Source organism: Polistes dominula, unplaced genomic scaffold, assembly GCF_049000335.1.
Source record: "Polistes dominula isolate Pdom_NZ unplaced genomic scaffold, Pdom_raw_medaka contig_78, whole genome shotgun sequence".
Lineage (NCBI taxonomy): Eukaryota > Metazoa > Arthropoda > Insecta > Hymenoptera > Vespidae > Polistes > Polistes dominula.
Genome location: NW_028301042.1, coordinates 2,311,165 through 2,333,742, shown reverse-complemented (window position 1 = coordinate 2,333,742; position 22,578 = coordinate 2,311,165). Strand labels below are relative to the sequence as shown.

The 22,578-nt window shown below is 29.8% G+C and overlaps 1 protein-coding gene across 8 annotated transcripts in view; it reads left to right on the top strand.

The window, feature by feature from the left end:
* chm (lysine acetyltransferase chameau) overlaps positions 1–22,578 on the top strand; it is a 49,172-nt gene that overhangs the window by 15,212 nt on the left and 11,382 nt on the right. Inside the window, exons 10-14 of one of the 8 annotated variants that reach the window (XM_089175045.1) lie at positions 4,244–4,337; positions 13,443–13,589; positions 13,734–13,840; positions 14,561–14,744; positions 21,735–22,261. In XM_089175045.1, the coding sequence (XP_089031171.1) occupies positions 4,244–4,337; positions 13,443–13,589; positions 13,734–13,840; positions 14,561–14,683 (471 nt within the window). In that variant the 3' untranslated portion in view covers positions 14,684–14,744; positions 21,735–22,261. Of the gene's footprint in view, positions 1–4,243; positions 4,338–10,016; positions 10,241–13,442; positions 13,590–13,733; positions 13,841–13,910; positions 14,171–14,560; positions 14,745–15,678; positions 15,897–16,668; positions 18,477–21,734; positions 22,262–22,578 lie in introns of those variants that run through there. The other 7 variants (XM_089175047.1, XM_089175043.1, XM_015331018.2 and 4 more) reach the window with 7 other exon arrangements.

The following is a 22,578-nucleotide window of genomic DNA, read 5'->3' as shown; positions in this document are numbered from 1 at the left end:
AATTATTCTTCGTGAAAATTCATTCGTTAATATACAAATTTGAAAATATTGTAAATATTTGAAAAGAGAGTAAAACGTGATAAAAGTTTGATTGGTCGAGAAAGTAATGGCCGACTCTTGTCGGTCGCCATTGTTGTATTATTATGACCAGCAGTAGCAGCAGCAAGCAGCTGTCCATTTAACACGAAAGAAACGACGCGAAAGTGTCGGATGATTAATAATGAAATCATAGCTTATTTACGTAATGGAGAATTATCTTTGGAACGGTGAACGTTTAATCGAGAAATAGAAAGAGAGAAGATACGTTCTATATTATCTTGGTTATATTTATACTTATATTAGAGCACAATATCAATCTGACTGTGCCGTATTGGATGAACGTGAAAGTTTATTCAAGATTTTCATCGAATTGTACGAGTTTTATTTTTTCATTATTTCCCAATCAAAACCATCTTTTTATAAACCTACACATTTAGTTTTGCTATTTTTATTTTTAAATTCCAATAATTGGTATCTAATATCGAACGTGTACTGATTACATTTTTCAATTAATCCAACATTTATACTTTCATTTGATAAGAATTTGTTAACTTTATTGCGATTATAAAATTTGTAATAAATTTGATCGTACAAAAACATATCGATTACAATCAAATGATTTTCTTTAGAATACATTTATAAATAAGATAAAAGAAGATAGATAAACTGAGGTGTGTTAAAACACTATGAAAGCAGCTACACGATCGTTACTCTCTCTCTATGCGCCAGCTTGCTGCGTTTCGGAGATGAAAGGAACGAAGAAGGGCTCGTCGTATCGATTCCACGGAACTATATCTATGAAATAAGCTTTGACCTCTCCGCCTTTCTCGATGTCTTCGAAATATAGACTTTCCTACGACCAATTCTCTTTTCATTTATTCTCATTTCCTCCTTATTATTTTCTTACAAACAAACAAAATCTTATAATTAAAAAAAAAAAAAACGACACATTTAAACCTAACCTAACAATTTGAACATATGTTAAATCGTACGACGGCCATGTTTAATAAAAGGATTATACCCTCACCCCTTCTCTTCTACTCGTCACATTTATTCGACCGATAAAACAGATTTTTAACGTTTTATATACCCGGTGGAACTATCGCAAAAAGAAAAGAATAACAACAACGTTTAAGTATATCAAATCTTGCGTGTATTTAATTGTATCGATCATTTAGATAAGCAAACCTCCTGAACGATAAGAATTCGGTAATTCGTTGAGAAGAAGATAGGGGGTGGGTCTATGCACCAAGTTGACGAGATTAGTGTTTCGTATTTTAAACTAACAACACACACACACACACAGAGTCAAGAGGATAGATGCATCGGGGAATGCAGAAATTGGGGTGGGGATAAAACGGGTGATGCGATGTGTGCCTCCTTTCGCGAGAAACGTTTGCCGCAAGTTGGTGATGGTGGTGGTAGGGATGGCGAGACGGCCCTGAGTCTCTGAAGACTACCGGTCCAAGGCCGTCGCGGGCCCCAGATTCTCTTTCTCTCTCTCTCTTTCTGTTCACCTCTTCTTATCACCCTCCCCGTTTCTCTTTGTTTGCCACTCTCCTCCTCTGCGGAACTCTAAGAGAGTTGCTGCTGTTGCCCCCTCCTAAAACTTCCAACTCTGACGTGGGTTCCCCTTATTTAGCCTTCATACGGTTCCACTTGAAATCCTACGAAACCTAGCGAAAATTTATTTCTTTTTTTTTTTCTTTCTTTCTCTACCCTTCTTTCCTTCCTTTATCATTAATTAATATTTATCCTAATTATTTTCGCATAAATCATATCTAATGCATTAATCCTCATTTAACCAGTATTATCATTTCTAGTGGTATTGTTTCATGAATTTGATTAAAAATGAAATCAAAAGTATAATCATTTAATAAGGAATAGTATGATTAAACGTTTAACAGAGTGCAGAATGTCTAACTGATCCTATTGGTCCCGGTCAAAACGGCTCTTCGAATGACCAACCAAGAAGAGGGGCCTTATGCCGTACTATCTTTCTCTCTCTTTCTTTTTTTAACTTCTTTTTTTCTATCTCTCTCTATCTCTCTGACCTCTTCGCATCCTTTCTTCCTTCTTCTTCTTCTTCTTCTTTTCTCTTCGTCTCCTTTTAGCAACTCGTTCGCTTACTCGCACGCACGCGCGGTCTCTTCAGGTTGTGTCCTTCGGATCGTTGTTGCCTCACTCGGCGGTTAGCAACAGCTTGGCTGCTATGCCCGTGTTAATACCGGGTGTCTTAAATAAAACATCCATTACTTTTAGCAAATCTAGCAATAGGTATATATATATATATATATATCTTCTTATTTTCTTCTTTAACTAAATCAATCCGCCAAATTGTTCAATTCAACAATTTGAAATCGTTTCTATAGAATTTCTTTAATTGATTTATTGAAATAATTTCTTTTTATTTATTATTCATGGGAATATATTGTAAGAAACATTTGTTAGACTTTAAGATACTTTTTAAACAAGTTTTTCATTAATTTTTAGGTTATCTCGTTATCGTAGTATAGAAATCTGTCTTACCGACGTTGATTGTAACCAAAAAAAAAAAAAAAAGAGAAAAAAAAACATGGAAAAATATTACAACAATATTTCTAACTTTATTTATTCGTTTCTATTTGAACATTATTGTATATTAATCGAAAATAATTTCGAAATTAAAAACAAAAATTCTTTGAGACATCTTCGGTGATATTTAAATTTTTACGATGCGCGCGATCACGATAGAAAAAAAAAACCAATTTAACAGAATGAAGTTAGCCGATATTTTGTTTTCCTATTTCTTTGATCATCAATAGTAAACGATAATGAAAATGATCTTTTAAGAGGTTATATTTGAAGGTAAAAAAAAAAGAGAGGTTAGTTTAGCTCTTAGGACATTGCTCGTAATCCAGGATAGAAGATTAAGTTTCCCTTCTTTTACGAAGAGAAAGAAGAAGAAGAAGAAGAAGAAGAAGAAAAGCAAGAGGATAAGATAGGATGAAAGATTTTCCTTTGTGCGTTGAGGTGGACAGAGGAGTCACACACAAATGCCGATTGTAGAATTGCATTCTATTGCTGCACCAATGGCGATCATGTCACAAAGATAAGAATGATGGAGAACAGGGTGGGGGGGAGTAAAAAAAAGGGTGTGGAATGAAGGGTATTTGATAAACGATATTATGAGATAGAAAAAGGATGATAAAAATATAATCGTATTACTTAAAACGTGCATGCCACGTGCACATGCACAACACACACGCACACACGCATGCATGCATGTTTTAATTATTGATTACACTTAGGACATTGTAATAAAAAAAAAAAAATAAGGTGTTGTTTCATTCGTTGTAAAAAAAAAATTAATGGATACATTTTAATCACAAAAAAAAAAGACAATTAATAATAATAGTAAGAAAAAGATGGCGGAGAAGAAGTGGAGGGGGAAAGTAACGATCGGTTATACTGTAAATGAAATTCTTTGGTGGTATCTCATGCAAACAAAAAAAAAATAAATAAAAAGGGATTTCAATTAGGTAAAGAAGGAAGACGAAGTAGCAGCAACCAACAGCCAACACAACGACACTTAAATTAAAATAAATTCGATATTATAAGTCAAGATGACTCGATATTATTACTTTTGTCTCTGTGTATTTTTCACGATTTATTTATTAAGAATTGCATTTGTATTTTTAATATATATATATATATATATATATATATATATATATATATTGCAAATTAACGAATATTATTTATTAATATATTTTTTTTTATGTAATATTTATTATTTATTGTAAGGCAATTTATAGAATTTGTTTGATATTTTAATTTGGAAAAAGAGAAAGAGAGAGAGAGAGAGATGTAGAAAGAGTGAGTGAGAGAGAGAGAGAGAGAGGGAACGTGCGAGTACAATGATCTCAAAGAAAGGAAATACCCGAAATAGAACCCTGCCTGTATATCTCAGGGACGAATTTATAGAGGATATTTGAAGGACGCGTGTTCAATTTGCTAAGCACGGAATCATTCGCAATAACTTCGCCAAATATTAATTTTCTTTTCTTCTTCTTCTTCTTTCTTTTTTTTTTTTTTTTTTTTATTTCTCATTCCTTTTACGATATGCAATTCTTCTTTTTCTTTTTTTTTTATCTTTAAAAGGTTTAATATATTCTTAATAATTTTTATTTATTACTAATACGTTTATCCATTTATGTTGCAGGAAAAAAATTCATTCCTGAACTACAACGTTTCTTGCATTTTGACGTTGCCGCCATATCAAAGACAAGGTTATGGTCGACTTCTAATCGATTTCAGTAAGTTTAATATATATATTTTATTATAATAATAATAATTATAATATATCGGGTTGTTCGGAAAGTAATTTTGTTTTTTACTGACACAATTTTGGCATTAATTGATACTAACCGGCAAATAAGATCGGTGAGAGGTTAAATTAATCAAATTTAAATGTTTGTCCCCACTTGAAAGGCTTAGGTTTAACGTCGAAGCGAATATTGTCTTCATTTTCACAAAAGAAAAACAAAATTACTTTTCGAACAACCCAATAGTTTAAAATATCGGATTTGCAAGGAAAGTCATTCCGATTTTTTTTGTTATTTTCTATATCTAATTTAACTTTCTAACCTTAAAATCATTTAACATTTTAATAACGCAACTTTTCAAAAACAAAATAGCCATTTTTGTCACACCTTGCTTTTTATATTAATGTCCAAAAAAAAAACATCTTTTATTTACCATACAAGAAAAGAAAACTTAATTACTTTCCCGGATAATCAAATAAATTCGTAGTTTCTTAGCAAATGGAAAATTGTTCTCGATAGTAAGACAGAATTCTATCGGTTCTGTTAAAGACATCTTCTTAAGAGAATGAAAAAATAAAAGATAGATAAGAAATCGATTTCTACCACAAATCCCAGGAATCTTCGAAGATCCGATAATGAGAAATAAAAGAAAAGAAAATAATAAAAATGGTTTCTTTGGTCCTCTAGTGGTGACTTTTGAAAGTAGTTTGGAACAATAATTCGTGAATGTGTTCTTTCGATACTTGAAAATAAAAATAAATCAAAAGAAAGATAATAAAAAGTATTAGTCAGATCTTCGACAAGAAACAAAAGAGAAAATGTTGACGATCAATGTGAAATTCCGTTTGAATTTCCTCATCAACGATGATGATCCTAGTGTCGTCCATTGGTGGTGGTAGTAGTAGTAGTAGTAGTAGTAGTAGTAGTAGTTGTTTGTCGCAGTAACGAACAGTTTCTAAAGAGTTTCCAACTGTTCCACCCTTCGATCCTACCCCCATCCATCTATCCATCCATCCAACCATCCCTGTATTCCCTCCCTCTTACTCTCTGTCTCTTTTCAACGAATCGTAGCGTAGATAATTAAACGTGGGCTTTTTGCCGTGACGTCATTTTCATTGATGCCGTCGCGAGTAATGTTGGGAGAGGGAGAAACGGTGATGAGGGAAAAGAGGAGACAGAAAGAGAGGTGAGGGTGAGGGTGAGTTGAGGCGAGGTGAAGTGAGGTGAGGTGAGGTGAGGTTTGTGTGGGTCGACGTACTACCAAGGGAGGATTAGAGTTGCGGATGGGGGTAGGTGGATGATGGTTCCGCAGGGTTTGCTGCAAACTGAGAGAGAGTGAGAAAGAGAAAGGAAGGAAGGAAGAAAGGTAGAGTAGAGTAGAGTAGAGTAGAGTAGAGTAGAGTAGAGTAAAAAGTGGCGTAGGAACCCGGTAAAAATCGTAGTATAGTCTGGGTTAACGTTTCTGTATTGGATGAGAGAGAGAGAGGTGTCTATGGTCTAGAATATACACAACACTGTAGTACCAGTTAAATTGGTATTGGTAGAAAAAAAAAGAACAGGTAGAGATAGAAGGAATCCGGTAAAAATCGTAGGATAGTCCTGAACTAAAGCGACGACGACAGTACAACACATTGATGTATTAGAATCGTTGTTGTATAGCAGTGATACAGTTACTAGGATTGGTATTGGTGTTTATATAGAAAGCAAGAGAGAGAGAGAGAGAGAAAAGTTAGTAGAGGAACCGGGCTAAAATCTCGTAGCACATAGTCTGGGGTAACATCGAGGTAGCTAACGTAGAGATGTATTGGAAAGTGGTGTGTAGTATACTGGAGTGGTTAGCAGCAGGAGCAGGAGCAGCAGCACCACCACCACCACCACCACGACTAGCACCAGTACCACCAGCAACGGAAAGTGCGACGCCCGGCGTCTCGCCGCATCGATCGACTACCACCACCTAACCCCTATCCCCTAACCCCTCATCACAGAATTCAACATCGAGCACACAGGACTTGCTTGCGGATTCGCACGAACGCGCAGTCAAACACAGAAGGGCGACCACTGAGGGTGTACTACCACTACTACTACTGCAGGCACGTTTACTAGAATGAGTGAGAGAGAGACAGAGAACCCAGACACGCAAAGTGTCCGTCTCGTTTCCCTTCCCACCTACCCTTTTCGACGCAACCCAGCCAGACTCTAGCTTTCTCACTCGCTCTCGTACACTTCAGTACTTGCGTAGGGATCGCAATCGTATGACCTCCCGTGACCTCGCACCAGTAGTAGAGTCCCTCTCCTAGGGTTGGTTACCGTAGGTAGGGTTGCCAGCCAGGCCCCCATCACCAACGCCCTCTTTTCCTTCTTCCCATATAGGACTTTCAGAAGGAGGAGTCTTCTTCTTATTCTTATTCTTATTTTACTACTACTACTTCGATTTTCTACCTTCATCATTCATTCTCTTCCTACTATCCAACGATTCCAAAAGTCTGCAAACTAAACGGACGCGTAATGAATGCGTTCAACCCACCCGAAGTAATCGTTGGAATGGGAATCAGAAGAGGGGGTGGCTGATGGAAAAGAGAAAGAGACAGAGTGAAACAAGGTGGTAGGTTCTGATGGGTACCGATGGGTGGTGATGCTGTTTGGAAGGGGTGGATTGTCCTTTATCTATATACCTTTCTCACAAGCTTGAGCTTGAGCTTGAGCTTGAGCTTGAGCTTGTGGGAGTTTGTACGAGACCAGGAAGACGCAAGAGGAAGAGGAACAGAAGGAGGTGGAGGAGGTGGTGGTGGTGGTACTCACTGTGGTCGTTGAACCTCCCAGTCTCCAGGACATCCCGGAATAGGACCGGTCCTGGGTCTTTCTCTTTCTCTCTCTCTCTCTCTCTCTCTCACACACGTTTGCTTGCTTGTTCCTACTTCATCGTTGGGGTTCCTGTACTTCCTTCCCTTATCCACCATACGTGTTTTTCTTTTTCCCCATTTGTTTTGTTTTGTTTTTAAACGAATGGCCGCACAAAAAAAAAGGGACCAACCCGGCAGTTGGTGGTGCAATACGATCTTTCGGATCGAAGCTACGATTAGGTGGAAAGGTAATACGAACTGCGTCGAACGATGATCTCCTGTTCTCGATAAACGTGTGTTCTTCACCTCCACCTCCTCCTTCTTCACTTCCTACTCTTTTCTTCATTCTCTTTCTATTCTCTCTCTTCTTCTCTTTCTATTACACTTGGAAGTCGATCCTTCTTATAAAGTACTCAAGTATCGTTAACGTTCGTTGAAAGGCAGTAGTCCAAAAAAAGGGGTTTAAGATTTCGATCAGGATATAATACACACACGCACACACATGTGTAGTTTATAGGGTGTTCTTCTTCCTGAACTATCGAACTTCTTCCTTGTTTGTTTTTTTTTTTTATCTTTTTCATCGTTCCAAATTTATAATCCAGATATTTTTAGTTCAATCTGGTAAATGATGGTTGGGGGTGGAGGTTATGTTGGTTACACAAGGGTAAATATTTTTCTCAAGGTTATTCAACCTTTTTCTTTCTTTTTTCTGGGACCCCCCCACCATCGACTCAGCTAACCGCACATTTTGGGACCGGTTGAAAATTGATAGTAAAATAAATAATACAGTTATGGGGGTTGGGAAAAAGGATAGGTGTATTTTAAATATTGTATTTTTAATGGTGGTTTATTCTGATAGGGACGGGGAAGGGGAAGGGGAGGAGGTTGAATTTTGATTTTGAAAAAAACAAAAATAATAAGAAAATTTGTGAAATTTATAATTGCATAATTGGGCCGCTTTTCTGGGACTTCCATCTCCACTCCTACTACCACCGTTTCAACTAAACGCACATTTTGGGACCGGTTGAAAATTAATATTAAAATAAATAATACAGTTATGGGGGTTGGGAAAAAGGATAGGTGTATTTTAAATATTGTATTTGCAATGATGAATAGTTTTGATATGAGAGAAGGGGGGTTGACAATTCATAATTGTATAATTGGGCCTCAATCATGGTACAATTATGATTAACCTAACATGATTGCATTTGTAATAGTGTAATAGTGTAATAGTTTTGCCATGGGAAGAGAGAAGTAAGAAAGGGGGTGAATTTTGATTACTGAAAAAAATAATTTATGATATTCATGATTGCATAATTGGGCCTTATAATTGAACATGTTATTTTTGTTTTAGTTTTATTTTAGTTATCATGATTATGATTAACCTAACATGAATATCAAATAATAATAATAATAATAATAGTAACACTAATATCAGTAATTATAATCGATTATTTGTTCTAGGTTATATCGATTGGATTGTATTAAAAGTAGTATTATCTTTTGGTTTGAGAGATAGATAAGATAATTATCAGATTTAATTGAAGTATTATATCGGATTTGATCGATCGTTCGCGTTATTATTATTTTATGTACATAATTTTGTATTAATGCATTGCTAGAAAAGAAATATCTTTTGTCTTGGTAAAAAAAAGAAATTTATTAAACAATTGCAAAATATTTTTATTTGCATTTAAATATTATTAAAATTAAATGATAATTTTAATGTTTTATTTATCGCGAATTTGTCCTTGACCTAAGTGTTCAACAAAAAGGTTTATCCTCACCCCTCTAACGTGAATTTACGTCGACACATGAAACATTCGTATAGGGGTAGTTGGTTATTAAATGATTATTTATATTAATAATGATTAAATAAATAATTTCAAAAAAATATATATATATATAACAAAATTGTATAAATATAGGATATTTGTTTTTTATCATATTTATATATTTTTAATAATATATCTGTTAATTACAAATTAACAATAAGTGTAATTAATTTGTTATTATTAGTTTAATTTGTAATTTTGTTAATTTTATTAATACAAAATTAATTATATTGTTAATTAGAAATTTGTTGTTAATGCAAAATTAAATATATTGTTAATTGCAAATTTACAATATATTTTTAATTATAATTTAATTTATAATAACTAATACACAAATGTTTGAATTAAATAAAATAATAATCAAATTTAGCACATATATACTATTACTATAGTATATATATTACTATACTATAATACATATATATAATTTTATAGTATAGTACCACTATTGGGATCTTTAGCACTTGAATACGCTATCTGGTGGCTAAATTCAAAATTAGAGTAGATAGGTCGAATTGCTACGCCACGTGGGATCACTAGCACCTAAATACGCTATCTGGTGGCTAAATTCAAAATTAGAGTAGATAGGTCGAATTGCTACGCCACGTCCCTGCCAGAGATCTAAATATTATACTATACTAATAGTATAGTAACTTAGTATAGTATAGTATAGTATATATATATATATATATATATATATATTTTTTTTTTTTTTTTAACTATATTTTGTATATATATTTTGGTTAGTTGGTGAAAATAGGAAAATCGTAAAACAAAAAAAAATAGAGAAAATAATTTATTTTCAATGTGTTGGTAATATAGCAAATATTCTCGAACAAATTAGGGCTTCATTAAGATTAGAAACTAAAGCAATTAATGAACATACTTCGATGCCATAAGCACATATATTTCTCTCTCTCTCTTTCTCTCTCTCTATTTATCTATCTTTTTCTCTTTCTATCTTTCACCTCTTCTATCTACTTGGATACTCGAAGCAAGCGATGCGGAACGAACGTTCAACCGAAGAAGGAAGAGAGTAGTATAACCTCATCATGCTTTTCTTGCTTCAGCAGCCACGTTGCTGGCAAACGAATCTTTCTTCTTCTCTTCCTCCTCCTCCTCTTCCTCTTCCTCCTCTTCTTCTTCTTCCTTCTTCTTCTTCTTTAGAAGTCCCTTTTTATTAAACAAATTCATTCTCATCGTTAAATTTGATCAGACTTTCATTATACGAAAATAAATTTATTTATGAAAATTATTACGCGGAATTATGTGAAAAATGGGGTGTATATTTTTGAAAATAAAAAAAAAAATATATAAGAAAGATGAAATGAAAAAAAAAAAATAGAAGAAGAAAAGTTAAAAGAGAGATTAAAACTATAGTTAGTTTTCTCAAAATAAATGGTTGTCGTCCGCCATTTTGAACACGAGAAGCCTCGACCCGGTATTCTTGGTATTTCTCGTCTAGAGTCTAAAACGGACACCCAATGCGAACGGATGCGGACGGATGCGGACGCAATCCTGCTGCTGCTGCTGCTGGTGCTGCTGAGAGAGGGTTTCTCTCTCTCTTTTTCTCTCTCTTTCTTTCTCTCTTACTCTCTCTCTCTCTCTCTCTCTCTCTCTCTCTCTCTCTCTCTCTCTCTCTTTGCTATTTCATCCTTCGTCGGTCACTGACACTCAACGCGTGCCGATTCACTATTAACCATCTTTCAAAGATTACTTGCTAAATTTCCTTTACATTGTATTATATTGTATTTCAAATTTTTAGGTTAGATTTAACTTTAAGTTCTACTTTACCGACAGTCATTCAATGATTCATAGTTGATTTGTAATTGGTACTTCTTTTTGTCTTTTCTTTTATATTTATATTATAATTTATGTATTATATATAACATTGAGTTATATTTGAATTTATTTTTTATATTAATAATATATTATAATAATATTAATATTTTATTAACATTATATATATATTGATATGAAAAATATATATAAAAAAAAACTAAAGGAGAGAGAGAGAGAGATGAATATTTCTGTGTTTGTAAATAAAAAAATTGAGTGCACGGGATGCACTTATAACAAGATTGTAACATAACATTATCTGAATAATTCGAAAGAGAGAGAAAAAAACAAAAGAGAATACAGATGAGAGAGAGAGAGAGAGAGAGAGAGAGAGAGAGAGAGAGAATAGAAGATACTCTCTTCGAGATGCGTTTCGTCGGAAAGTGCAGTCGAGTGCAGGCGAATCGTAGATATTATATGCATTCGCATCGATGCACTTAACCCTTAACTTCTGTAGTATACGTGCAATCAGGGTGAGTGAGGGCTTCAAACTCCATTGGAAATTCTTTTTATAGGTCACAATATTTATCTTTTATTTTTTTTTTATTTTTTAATATATCTTTTCTTCATAAAAAATTCTATGTAAAAATAATATTAATTACAACGTGTAAGTTTGTAATTAACCTAAATTAAAAAAAAAAAATAAGGAACAAAAGAAAATACAAAACTGATGAACTAAAAATGAAATTTTTTTTTTCTGTTTAATTTTTTTGTTTTTTGTTTATGAAGAATAAAATCAAATTAAATCGTTTAATTGAAAAATAACAAAATTTATTATACTATAATATATATATATATAATTTTATTTATATTACATTATTTTTATTTTATTACTTTTATTTATATTATATTACATTATTTTTATTTTATTATTTTTATTTATATTATATTATATTATATTATTTTTATTTTATTTTTATTTTATTTGTATATTATATCATTTCATTAAAAAAATTACATTAACAATCAATCAAAAACAATATATTTTATTGTTGTTGTTATTGTTGTTTTTTAAATTTATTTATTTTACAAAGATTTAAGAAAGAACAAAAAAAAGTAGAATTGAACGTTGGTCAAGGACAAGTGGGAATAGGTTTAATAAAATGGCGTAATAAATAAGCATAAATGTTCATAGTATCGTTTAGTGTCAGTCAATCATCAGACCATTCGTCGACACCTTCTCTCTCTCTCTCTCCCATTAATATGTTGAAAACGAACTCAAACTGCATTTCTATTTCCTGTGATCGGCAAGTATTATATTTATGAAGGTATATATGTATGTATATATGTATGTATGTATGTATTATTCCTCTTTCGTGATGCATCCTACGCGATATGTGTTTGCTTTTCCATTCAAAGAACTTACTATTTACCAGAGTAAAAACACTTTATATATATATACACACACATATTTATATATATGTGTGTGTGTATTTGTTTATTTGTATGAGTGAATGCATGTGTGGGTTTTGCGTCTCTATGGAATCCTGATTTTACGTGAACGGCTTCTATTGTTGGCTTCATTGGTTCGAGACAAGCCATTTTCTACGTACAACAACACTCTGACTGTTCTCATCTCAAAATGAAAGAGACGCATAAGTTTTGTATTAGGTGAACGAGGCGTCTACAATCAACACAACAAACATTACACCAACTACACTTACTCATTTATATATTATTTATAATTTAGAATAACGTTTAGCAATATTAATTCGTTATCTTGATATTAAATTACTTATAACACACTCTGATTTTGAATGTATACAATCAGTCGCCATTTTATAATCGCCATTTTGATAAACTAAGTCATTGAAAATTATGGAAACCGATTAGCAATTGTTAACGAGTATTAATTATTTTTTAATTATTTCAATTATCTTTTTCTTTTTATTTATTTATTTATTTTTATAAATTATTCTGGAACGCAATTATTTCGTTGTTTTGATATTAAATTACTTGCAACTCGGATTTGAATGAATACTATCAGCCGCCATTTTATAATCGCCATTTTGATAGACGAAATCATTGAAACTGGTGGAGATTAATTAACAATTTGTAACGAGTATTAATTATTTTAATTATCTTTTTCTTTATTTATTTATTTATTTATTTTTATAAATTATTCTAGAACACAATTAATTCGTTTTCTTGATATTTAATTACTTATAATACTCTGATTTTGAATGTATACAAACAACCGCCATTTTATAATCGCCATTTTGATAGATTTTATCATTGAAAATGATTAGCCATTTTTGATATAACTTTTATCTTTTTATTTATTTGTACAAATTATTCTAGAACACCAATGTAATAAAAAACAACAACAACATTTTTTTTTAAACATATAATTCAAGAAAAAAACAAAAATTACAGGAGAAATTATAAGGGGTTAAAAAGTTTTTGAGTTTTTGAGGTTGGTTTTTCCACTCCATTATTGTGGTAGGCTCAAAAATTTAATCAATTGTAAAAAAATTTGTATTTCTAATAAAAGTTAATAAAAAAAAGAATAATTTTGGTATAAAATAGAAAGAAAAATAACAAATTTATGATAAGTATTCTTTATCGTTTTTGTTGATTAGGTTATCTGTTAACAAGGGTTGAGAAGAAAATAGGTTCACCGGAAAAACCTTTATCGGATTTGGGTCTAATATCTTATCGAAGTTATTGGAAGGACGTTTTACTGGAGTACCTTTGTAATTTTGGTGGAAAAGAACTTTCGGTTAAAGGTAAGAATTTCATTCATTTATTTTATTCGTTTACAATTGTTTTTTTTGTTTTGTTCATTTATTTTTCAAATAATAAATGAACAATCTTACAACGTTGTTTTGAAAAAAGAAAACTAACCTATCGGGTTTTGTTTGAATTCGCAGATATCAGCAAAGAAATGGCAATTGATTCGTATGACATCGTTAGTACCTTGCAAGCCCTTGGAATGATGAAATACTGGAAGGGCAAGCACATTATATTGAAGAAACAAGTAAGTATTGTAATTTTGTTTTATCAACTTTATTTTATTTTATTTATTAATTTTTTTTTCTTAAAAGCAGATGCTCTCGAGAAATACAACAATTGATGACGATATAATTTAAATGAAAATATTACAATGAATGATTACCAATAATTAACCTTAAAATTTGCTATATTAATTTGAATGTATACAATTAGCCGTCATTATTATAAAACCGCCATTTTGATGAACAAAGTCATCACAAAATAATGGAGATCAAATTTGTAGTATAACTTAATTATTTTATGATTAAATACTAAATGCATTACAGAAAATTAAAAAAAAAACACACAGAATTAATTATTACACCTAATATAAATATTTAATTATTTATTATTTCAGAAATATATTTTTATAATTAATATAAATTAACCTTTTTTAATCAATACAATGTCTAACATGACTCGACATTATAGAATAATTTTAAAATAATAATAAAAAAAGTTTCTAACAAAAATTTGAAAAAATACAATAAGATTAATTTAGGTTATGTTCTTATAAAAAAAAAAAAAAAAATGTTATTGAAACAATATCTAATTTTTATAGAAATAAAAAAACCCATGAAAATTTCTTAAAGTAAGGTTAGAAATATGAATAGAAAGTGAATATAATTAGGTATGAATAGAATTGATTAGAAAAGTAAAGTAAAGTAAAGTAAAAAAAAAAAAAGAAACCTAACCTTATTTTCAGGATGTGATCGACGACTACAAAGAAAGAATGAAAAGACATGGTCTTGGCTACAAGGAGATCGATCCAGAGTGCCTAAAATGGAATCCCTTCCAACCTCCTAAGACACCCTCAGCTTCCAACTAAAAGGGCGAAAGGAAAAACGAAGGAGGATAAAGAAGATGAAGAAGGTTGGAACTCTTCTCTTGTAAGTAGTATAGTTGTATGTGTGACACCATAAAAAGGAAAAAAAAAAAGGAAGAAGAAAAAAAAATAACGCCAGTATTTATTATGGGGATTTGTATACTTATGTGTGTATGTCTGTGTCTCTGTGTGTATGTCTGTGTTTCTGTGTGTGTGTGTTTCATATTTCTAAGAAAAAGAAATAGGATATTATATTATACTAATATTCATATGCATGTGTATAATATGTAAAAGAAAGAAAAATAATATTATTTATTTTAAATAAATTATATATTGACCAATAAGTAAATTTAATAATAAAAATTTATTAATAATAATTTGTTTAAATGAAAAAAAAACTAATTAAATTAGAAGAATTATAACTAACATTTGTGTATTTGCTGATGCACATATTTATATAAAAATATTATATTAATTATTATATTATTATATTAATTATATAAAATATTATATATTAATATTATATATATATATATATATATTACTTCATATATTTAATTATTATTATTAACAAAAATTATATATAAAAATATTCAAAATTAAAAACAACTGTATAAAACTTATTGGCCAATGATTGTACGACATGCATTTTCAAAAAATTAAGAAAAAAAAAAACAAGAAAAATGATGTCAATATTTATGTATATGCATATAATTGTGAGAAAAGAGACAGATGCAGTTATAATGCATATATACAGCATATGTATGTATGTATGTATGTGTGAAAAAGAGAAAGATATAAGTATGTTAAGATCGAATCCTCTCTGGCACTCCTTTTGAAGTATTCAACAAGGAGGTGGCATTTGGGTTGGTCGATTTCTCTTGTAAATTTTCTTCCTTTTTTTTTTTTTTTGCTTTCTCTCTTTTTATCCTTCTTCTTCATCTTCTTCATCATCATCATCATCATCATCATCTTCTATTTCTTCTTTTTCTTCTTAGTCATCGTCATTGCAAAGAAGCAGTAAAGCAGATTTCACGCCTGTAACGATCAGTAAAGGGCCATAGGAATCCTTCCTGGAACCCGTTCGTTCCACATCGAAATGTCTTCGAACAAAACCCATGAGGAACTCAATGTCAAACTTAACCTCAAAAAATCTTTAATGAGAAATTCATATATATATATATATTCATATTTTAATATATATAGAGTATTATTATTATATATTTAATTAACATATATATATATATATATAAATATTACTTTTATTATGAATATATATATATATATATATAGTTTTATTTCTAAATTAATTTTCTATAAAATTTAGTCACACAATTAAGGAAATTGATAAGTTTTTTTTATTTTTTAAATAAAATAATGTATAATTTTATAATATATATATACATATATACATGCATATATATGTATGTTATATAATAGTATATAAATGTATTATAAAATTACATAATACATATATATATCTATAAAGTAGTTGTATTCTTCTTTTTTTTTCTTTTTTTTTTTTTTTAATGATATGATGCATGACATTTTTGTATATTTGACTTTTTATTTTTTGATTTTGTAATCGCATAATTGATTATTGTAATTTTAAGAAAAATTATGACACTTTTTTTATACTTTTAATATTAAAATTATGATCCTTTTTTTTATCACATAATTTGATTTGTTTATTTTTTTATTCCCTTTTTTCATTATTATTATTATTATTTGAATTAATTAATTGATATGAACGAAATTGATTTTAATGAATGAAATTTTGAATGACACTTTTATGTATTTTTTTTTTTATTATTATTACTATTAAATTATTACAATTTATTCAATAATTATTAATAAATCTTTCAAATGTTTTATATTTGAATCGGAATATTTTAAAATATACAAATAAATAAATATAATAAGTATCAGAGAAAGAGAATGATGAATGATGGATGATTCATTTTTTCCTTTCTCTTTTTACTTCATAGATGCGAAGACTATAGTTCAGAAACCCTCCTCGTATGTTGACCTTGTAGGTCGGGGATAGAAAAGGGATGGAAGGTCAGCTTACACATAATGTGTTCGTCTCAACCATACCCTTATATGTGTATATATGTATATATGTATGTATTTATTCACGTATATATGTATAAGTGTGTTCTAAGTTTAGAATATTATTCATTCCTATAACTTTATTTAATTATTATAACCTAAAAATTTTTTTTTTTTAAGCAAATGGCGTCAGTGTTTGTTTATGCACGTAAATAAAAGAACAAAACTATAAATTATACATTTTAATTATTGTTTTAATATTATGAAATTTTGAATTACTTGTTTATTTTTTATTTTTGCTTTTTCTTATAACTTAATGGAAATTGTTTTGATTCTTTTTTATTCTTAACTTGATTTATATAGCCCCGCCATTTTGACAACATTTGATTTGATTCGTCATTGACGTCAACGCAAATTTTTTTTTTTATAATAACCTAATGGGAATTGTTTTCATTCTTTTTTTTTTTTATTCTTAACTTGATTTATACAGCCAGGCCATTTTTACAACATTTAATTTGATTCGTCATTGACGTCAACGCAGATATTTTTATTATATTTGTCATAATTTGTATTTTTCTCTTTTCTTTTTCTCTTTTTTTTTTTTTTTTTTTAATTAAAAAACTTTAAATAGTATACTATCCTATACACGTTTGATTTTCTTTTAATTACGTGCATAAAATACGGTGATGTATTTTAATCGAAAACAATTACGAACACCCTGTATATTTGAATTGTAATATAAATAGATGGGAATTGAACAAAAAATGTCGAATTTTAATAACAAAATTAATTGTTCTTATAATAATCCAACAAAACTTTTTATCACAAATCAACATAATACGTATATTTAGACATTTTTTAGGTTATGTACAACATATTAATGAAAAATACATTAACCTCAAAAATAATAATTATATTATATTTATAATTATATATTATAAAAATAATAATTATAAAAAAAAGAAAATAAAGACAACCAATCAAATTTTTTTCTTTTGTTTACTGTAAAAAATGTAATTACAAAAATTATTGTTTCAATTAAAAGTATTATTGTCAATGTACAATTTTGTTTTTCTTTTAAATAGAAAATTTTCCAGTAAACATTTTGTGTATATATGCAAACATCTGTATAATAAATGTATGTATATATATATGTGTGTGTGTATGCATGTATTATGAATAATATCGATCGGTTTGGTAAAGTACCTTCTGTTCGCTGCTTGAAAAGAAAAAGAAAATAAAGAAAAAGAGAGATAATAAAAAAAAAAAACACAGAAATGTAGTTTAACGATACACGAAGAAGGGCTGGGGAAGAAAGGAAGGAAAGAAGGAAAGGAAGGAAGTAGCCTATCGTTAAAGAAACACAAAAATAACTTGGGAAGTATACTCCAAGGTCAAAGTCAATCGATCCTATCGAACCATTTTGTATTTTTTTTTTTTTTTTCATTATTTTTCTATTTTTTTTTCTTCTTCTTCTTCTTCTTCTTCGTCTCTTTTTCTTCATATCGAATTGTGTGGTTGGATGAAAACGCGATCGATGTTTAATAAATTAATAATTGTAATCGTATAAATAAATAAATCAATCAAATTAATTAAAATTAAGTAATATTGATTAAATTGAAAAATAGAAGAAAACAAAAGTCCTGTCTGTTACTCTGAAAATTTTTGTATTAAGAAACAAAACATGTAATATTGTAGTTGCAATTTGAAAATGTAATAAATGAAATCAATTTTTTTTTTTTTTTTTAATAATAATATATCGTTATTTTTTTATTATATTAATTATACAGTGTGTGTATATATCATTTTTTATTTAGTACAATTCACATTCAAAGTAATATTATTTATATTTCTAAACACACCACCATATATATTTCTCAACATACCATAAACTTCTTCGAATGTTGAATTTTATAAACAATTTGGTTAGAAACATATTAAAATAATGAATAAATTTCAAACGTGTATTTGTATATCAAAAATTATATTTATTTAGTAAGAAATAATTAGTTATATTTAGAAATAAATAAATGATTATATATCTATATATATATCACATTTAATTTTATAACCTAACCTCAATCGACATCTTCTTCCTACTCAATTTTTTAAAAGAAATAAACATTGGAACAGGTAAAACGAATAACATTTGCAATTTATAATAACAAAAATGTATTATTTATTATTTCCTTATTGTTATAAATGATAGTATTACATGATAATTCTTATATAACGAATAATTTAACAAACTGCGAATACAAAAATACAACTGTTGCTTTTTTTTTTGTACCAACATAAACGAGATACAAGAAAATGATTCGAAAGTATATACTAAAACGTTTATAAAAATAGTATACTTGAATATAAAAGTTCAATATCTATTATTAACTTTTCCATGGTGTCCCCTGAGGGGTTTTGACCACGTTCAGAGAAAACTACTTTTAGTACACATTTTTTTTCTTTCCTTCATCTTGTTATTTGCATCAACTTAATGCATGCATGGCGTAAATTGTGATAACGCGTTCCATGCTTATTTGTGATTGGTCCCTAAGACTCCTCCCACCACCAGTTGTACAGGACTAGGATCCACCTAGTGGGATTTTATTTTACTACATTGATAAAAATCAAAAAAATGAGAATTTTAGCATATGAACTATTCAAATAGTACTGTAAATAGTTGATATGTGAATAAATAACCCTTTTGTTATTAACAATCATGCATAGGGCCCAATATGTACATTTTCCAACTAAAAGGTTAATATCTGAAGTACTGACAGGGTTACATTCTTCGTCAGTTGTTCATTGCATTTGAATGAGTTCAAAATTCAACTGAATATTATTGCATATTTTTGAATAGTTGGAAACCTTTGATGATTTTAGTTGCAATTCACACTATGAGATGTTGAAAATGTTCCACAATGTTCCTTTAAAATATTTTAAATAATAATACAATGATACAGATATAAAAATTCATGATAATAATAATAATATTTCTAATAAACGATCAAGAAGTTATTACAAAGCATCAAATTTGCAAAAGGATGTTCTTTTATCGTCTGGTGTCTGGCCCCAACGTTGAGATTCAAAGGTAAAACGTACAACGAGATAAATTTCAAGAGGATGGATGACGTAAGAGAAAAAGAAAGAGAAAGAAACTGTAGAAACTTTTGCTCCACTTTCCCTTATTGCTCATTTGAGAGATATCGTTAAACGTTGAAAGAATAAGTACCAACTTCAGATAAATTCGAACTACAATTTCTCTCAATCAAATTATTAACTGATTTTTGTAATAATTTTTTCTACATACACAAAAATTGTGCTTCACCATCAGACCAATCGTATTCTCCAATAAAAAATGTCTGATTATAAGAATCAATCAAAAAGTTTGTCTGAATAAATTCATTTTCATTTTTAGTATCAGAATTACATGTATGATGGACATTTTTTCTTTTTAAATATAAATTACTATATATAAGAATACTATGAGGGTGGAAATAGTCAATGACATAATTTATCATCCCTAATATAGTACCCACCAGGCTCAGACACTTTACGCAGAGGCTTCCATCGATAGGACGCAAAGAGCCGAATAATTGCATTACATGAGCTTCTCTCTATCTCTCTTTTTCTCCCTTACTTAGTACTCTCCCTTTTTCCTCTCTTATTTTCTCTTTCACGTTTACTCTGATGCCACGCGACCCTCCCTAACGTAGTTATCCCCATTAATTCAACGACACATTACATATACTACTACTATTACTATTACAACGACATTTTCCCCTTTTTGTGTGAATGCAAGCTTGACAACAGTGCCACCTTGCGGATAATAGCTCCTATCCAAACATAATGTATAATATATTATAATATTCATTGTATTTTATGCTTACATATATATATGTTATTAATCAAACTATTACAAAGATTAAAAAACTAACCTATAATTAAATATAAAATGTAGAACTTGTTGCAAATGAATTTGTACATTTTGTATTTAGTAAAACTGCAATTACAACGACATTTTCCCCTTTTTGAGTGAATGCAATCTTGACTACAATGCCACCTTGTGGATAATAGCTCCTACTACAATTTAATATATATTATATTATAATATTAATTGTATTTTATATATACAATGTATAAATTAATAATCAAACTATTACACAGATTGAGAAAACTAACCTGTAATTGAATACAACATGCAGAACTAGTACTAACTGTATTTTATAGTTATATACATATAAACTATTAATCAAACTATTACAAAGATTGAGAAAACTAACCTATGATTGAATACAACATGTAGTACCTGTTGTAAATAAATTTGTACATTTGTTAACAACAATAAGTTGAAATATCGATGTTTATTATTAATCGATACCCTCTCATCAGTCAAGTTCCAACGATGTAATAATCCCAAAATGTATATAAAAATGATTAACAAGGCACGTTCATATGAATTGCGCTCCAACAGGTGCCGGGTATCAATTTCACCGGAGCACCTGATGAAGTACAATTAACATGCAGCCAAACTCAGGAACAATTTTTTCTTCACACCACCCCTCTTCTTCGTTGTCATCAGTCATCTAGTCCTTGTATTTTGATTTTTATATTATTGCGTTGTTAGTTTCTTAATAAGAAACAATGTAAATATCATTTTTGTTTTGATTGTGAAGTTGATGATGATGATACTCGTCCTCCGCAGCGCGCGCTACTTCAGGTACCTGACTGATTTAAAAATTGGCACAGCCTGAAGTACCAGAGTAGCGCGTGTTGCGAATGACTTTATAATAATAATAATAATTAAATAATTCACTAGAATTCATATAAGAATTATTTCGAAAAACATCCCCTAGATTTGTTTGTTAAGGATCTAAATTTGGATTAGGGTTTTTTTCTTCATCGCGTTCCTTAATTCTAAAAATTCTAACCTATAAATGCAACCTAGAATAATCACGAATGATTGATAAATTAAAAATAAACTAAATAAATTTTTGGATTACAGTCTCGAAAGACCAGACCTCGCAACTGGCTAACACGCTCAGCGTATATAATTGCCTAAGTTACGTTTCTTGATCGAAAAATCTTCAGGGTAGGGTGATCGATCAGTCCCCTACGCCGTCCCAAGATCATCGTGGCGATTTGCGAAGCAGGGCCTTACCGGTAAATAACACGGGGCGCAAACACTCTCAAAAGCCACAAAATAGCAGGCATAACTTTCTCGTTCGATGTCGGAAGGAGTGGGAGGACTCGAACCCGCGATTCTCCGATTGGGAATCGAGCGCTCTGCCGACTGAGCTATGCCATGCTCTTTCACGAATGATTGATTAATAACCATAAGTGTGTTTAAGTGATTTGTTTGTTAAGGATTTAAATTTGGATTGGGGATTTTTTTCATTGTTCCTTAATTTTAAAAATTCTAACCTATAAATGCAACCTAGAATAATCACGAATGATTGATTAGTAACATAAGTGTGTTCATGTTCGTATATTTCTAAAATTTGTCCATCAAATATACAATTTTAAATTATACTTTCTTTTTATTGAAATAAAATACTTTACTTAACCTGTTTTTTATATTTCAAAGATAGTTGAAACTTTGAAGATTTTTGAATTCTTTAATCATTTTCTTTTTGCTTTGAGATAAAATTTGAAATCTTAGAGGTTATGAAGCAAATGTTTAAAAATCATTGAACTATGCAAACGTTTCGTTAAATTCTTTTACAAATGTTTATTTATTAAAAATGAAAGACATTCACCAGAATCTAATGAAAATTTGATTCATTTCTAATTGAATATGTAAATTATGCAACGTTACAATCTTCAATAGAAAATACAAACAAAAGAGA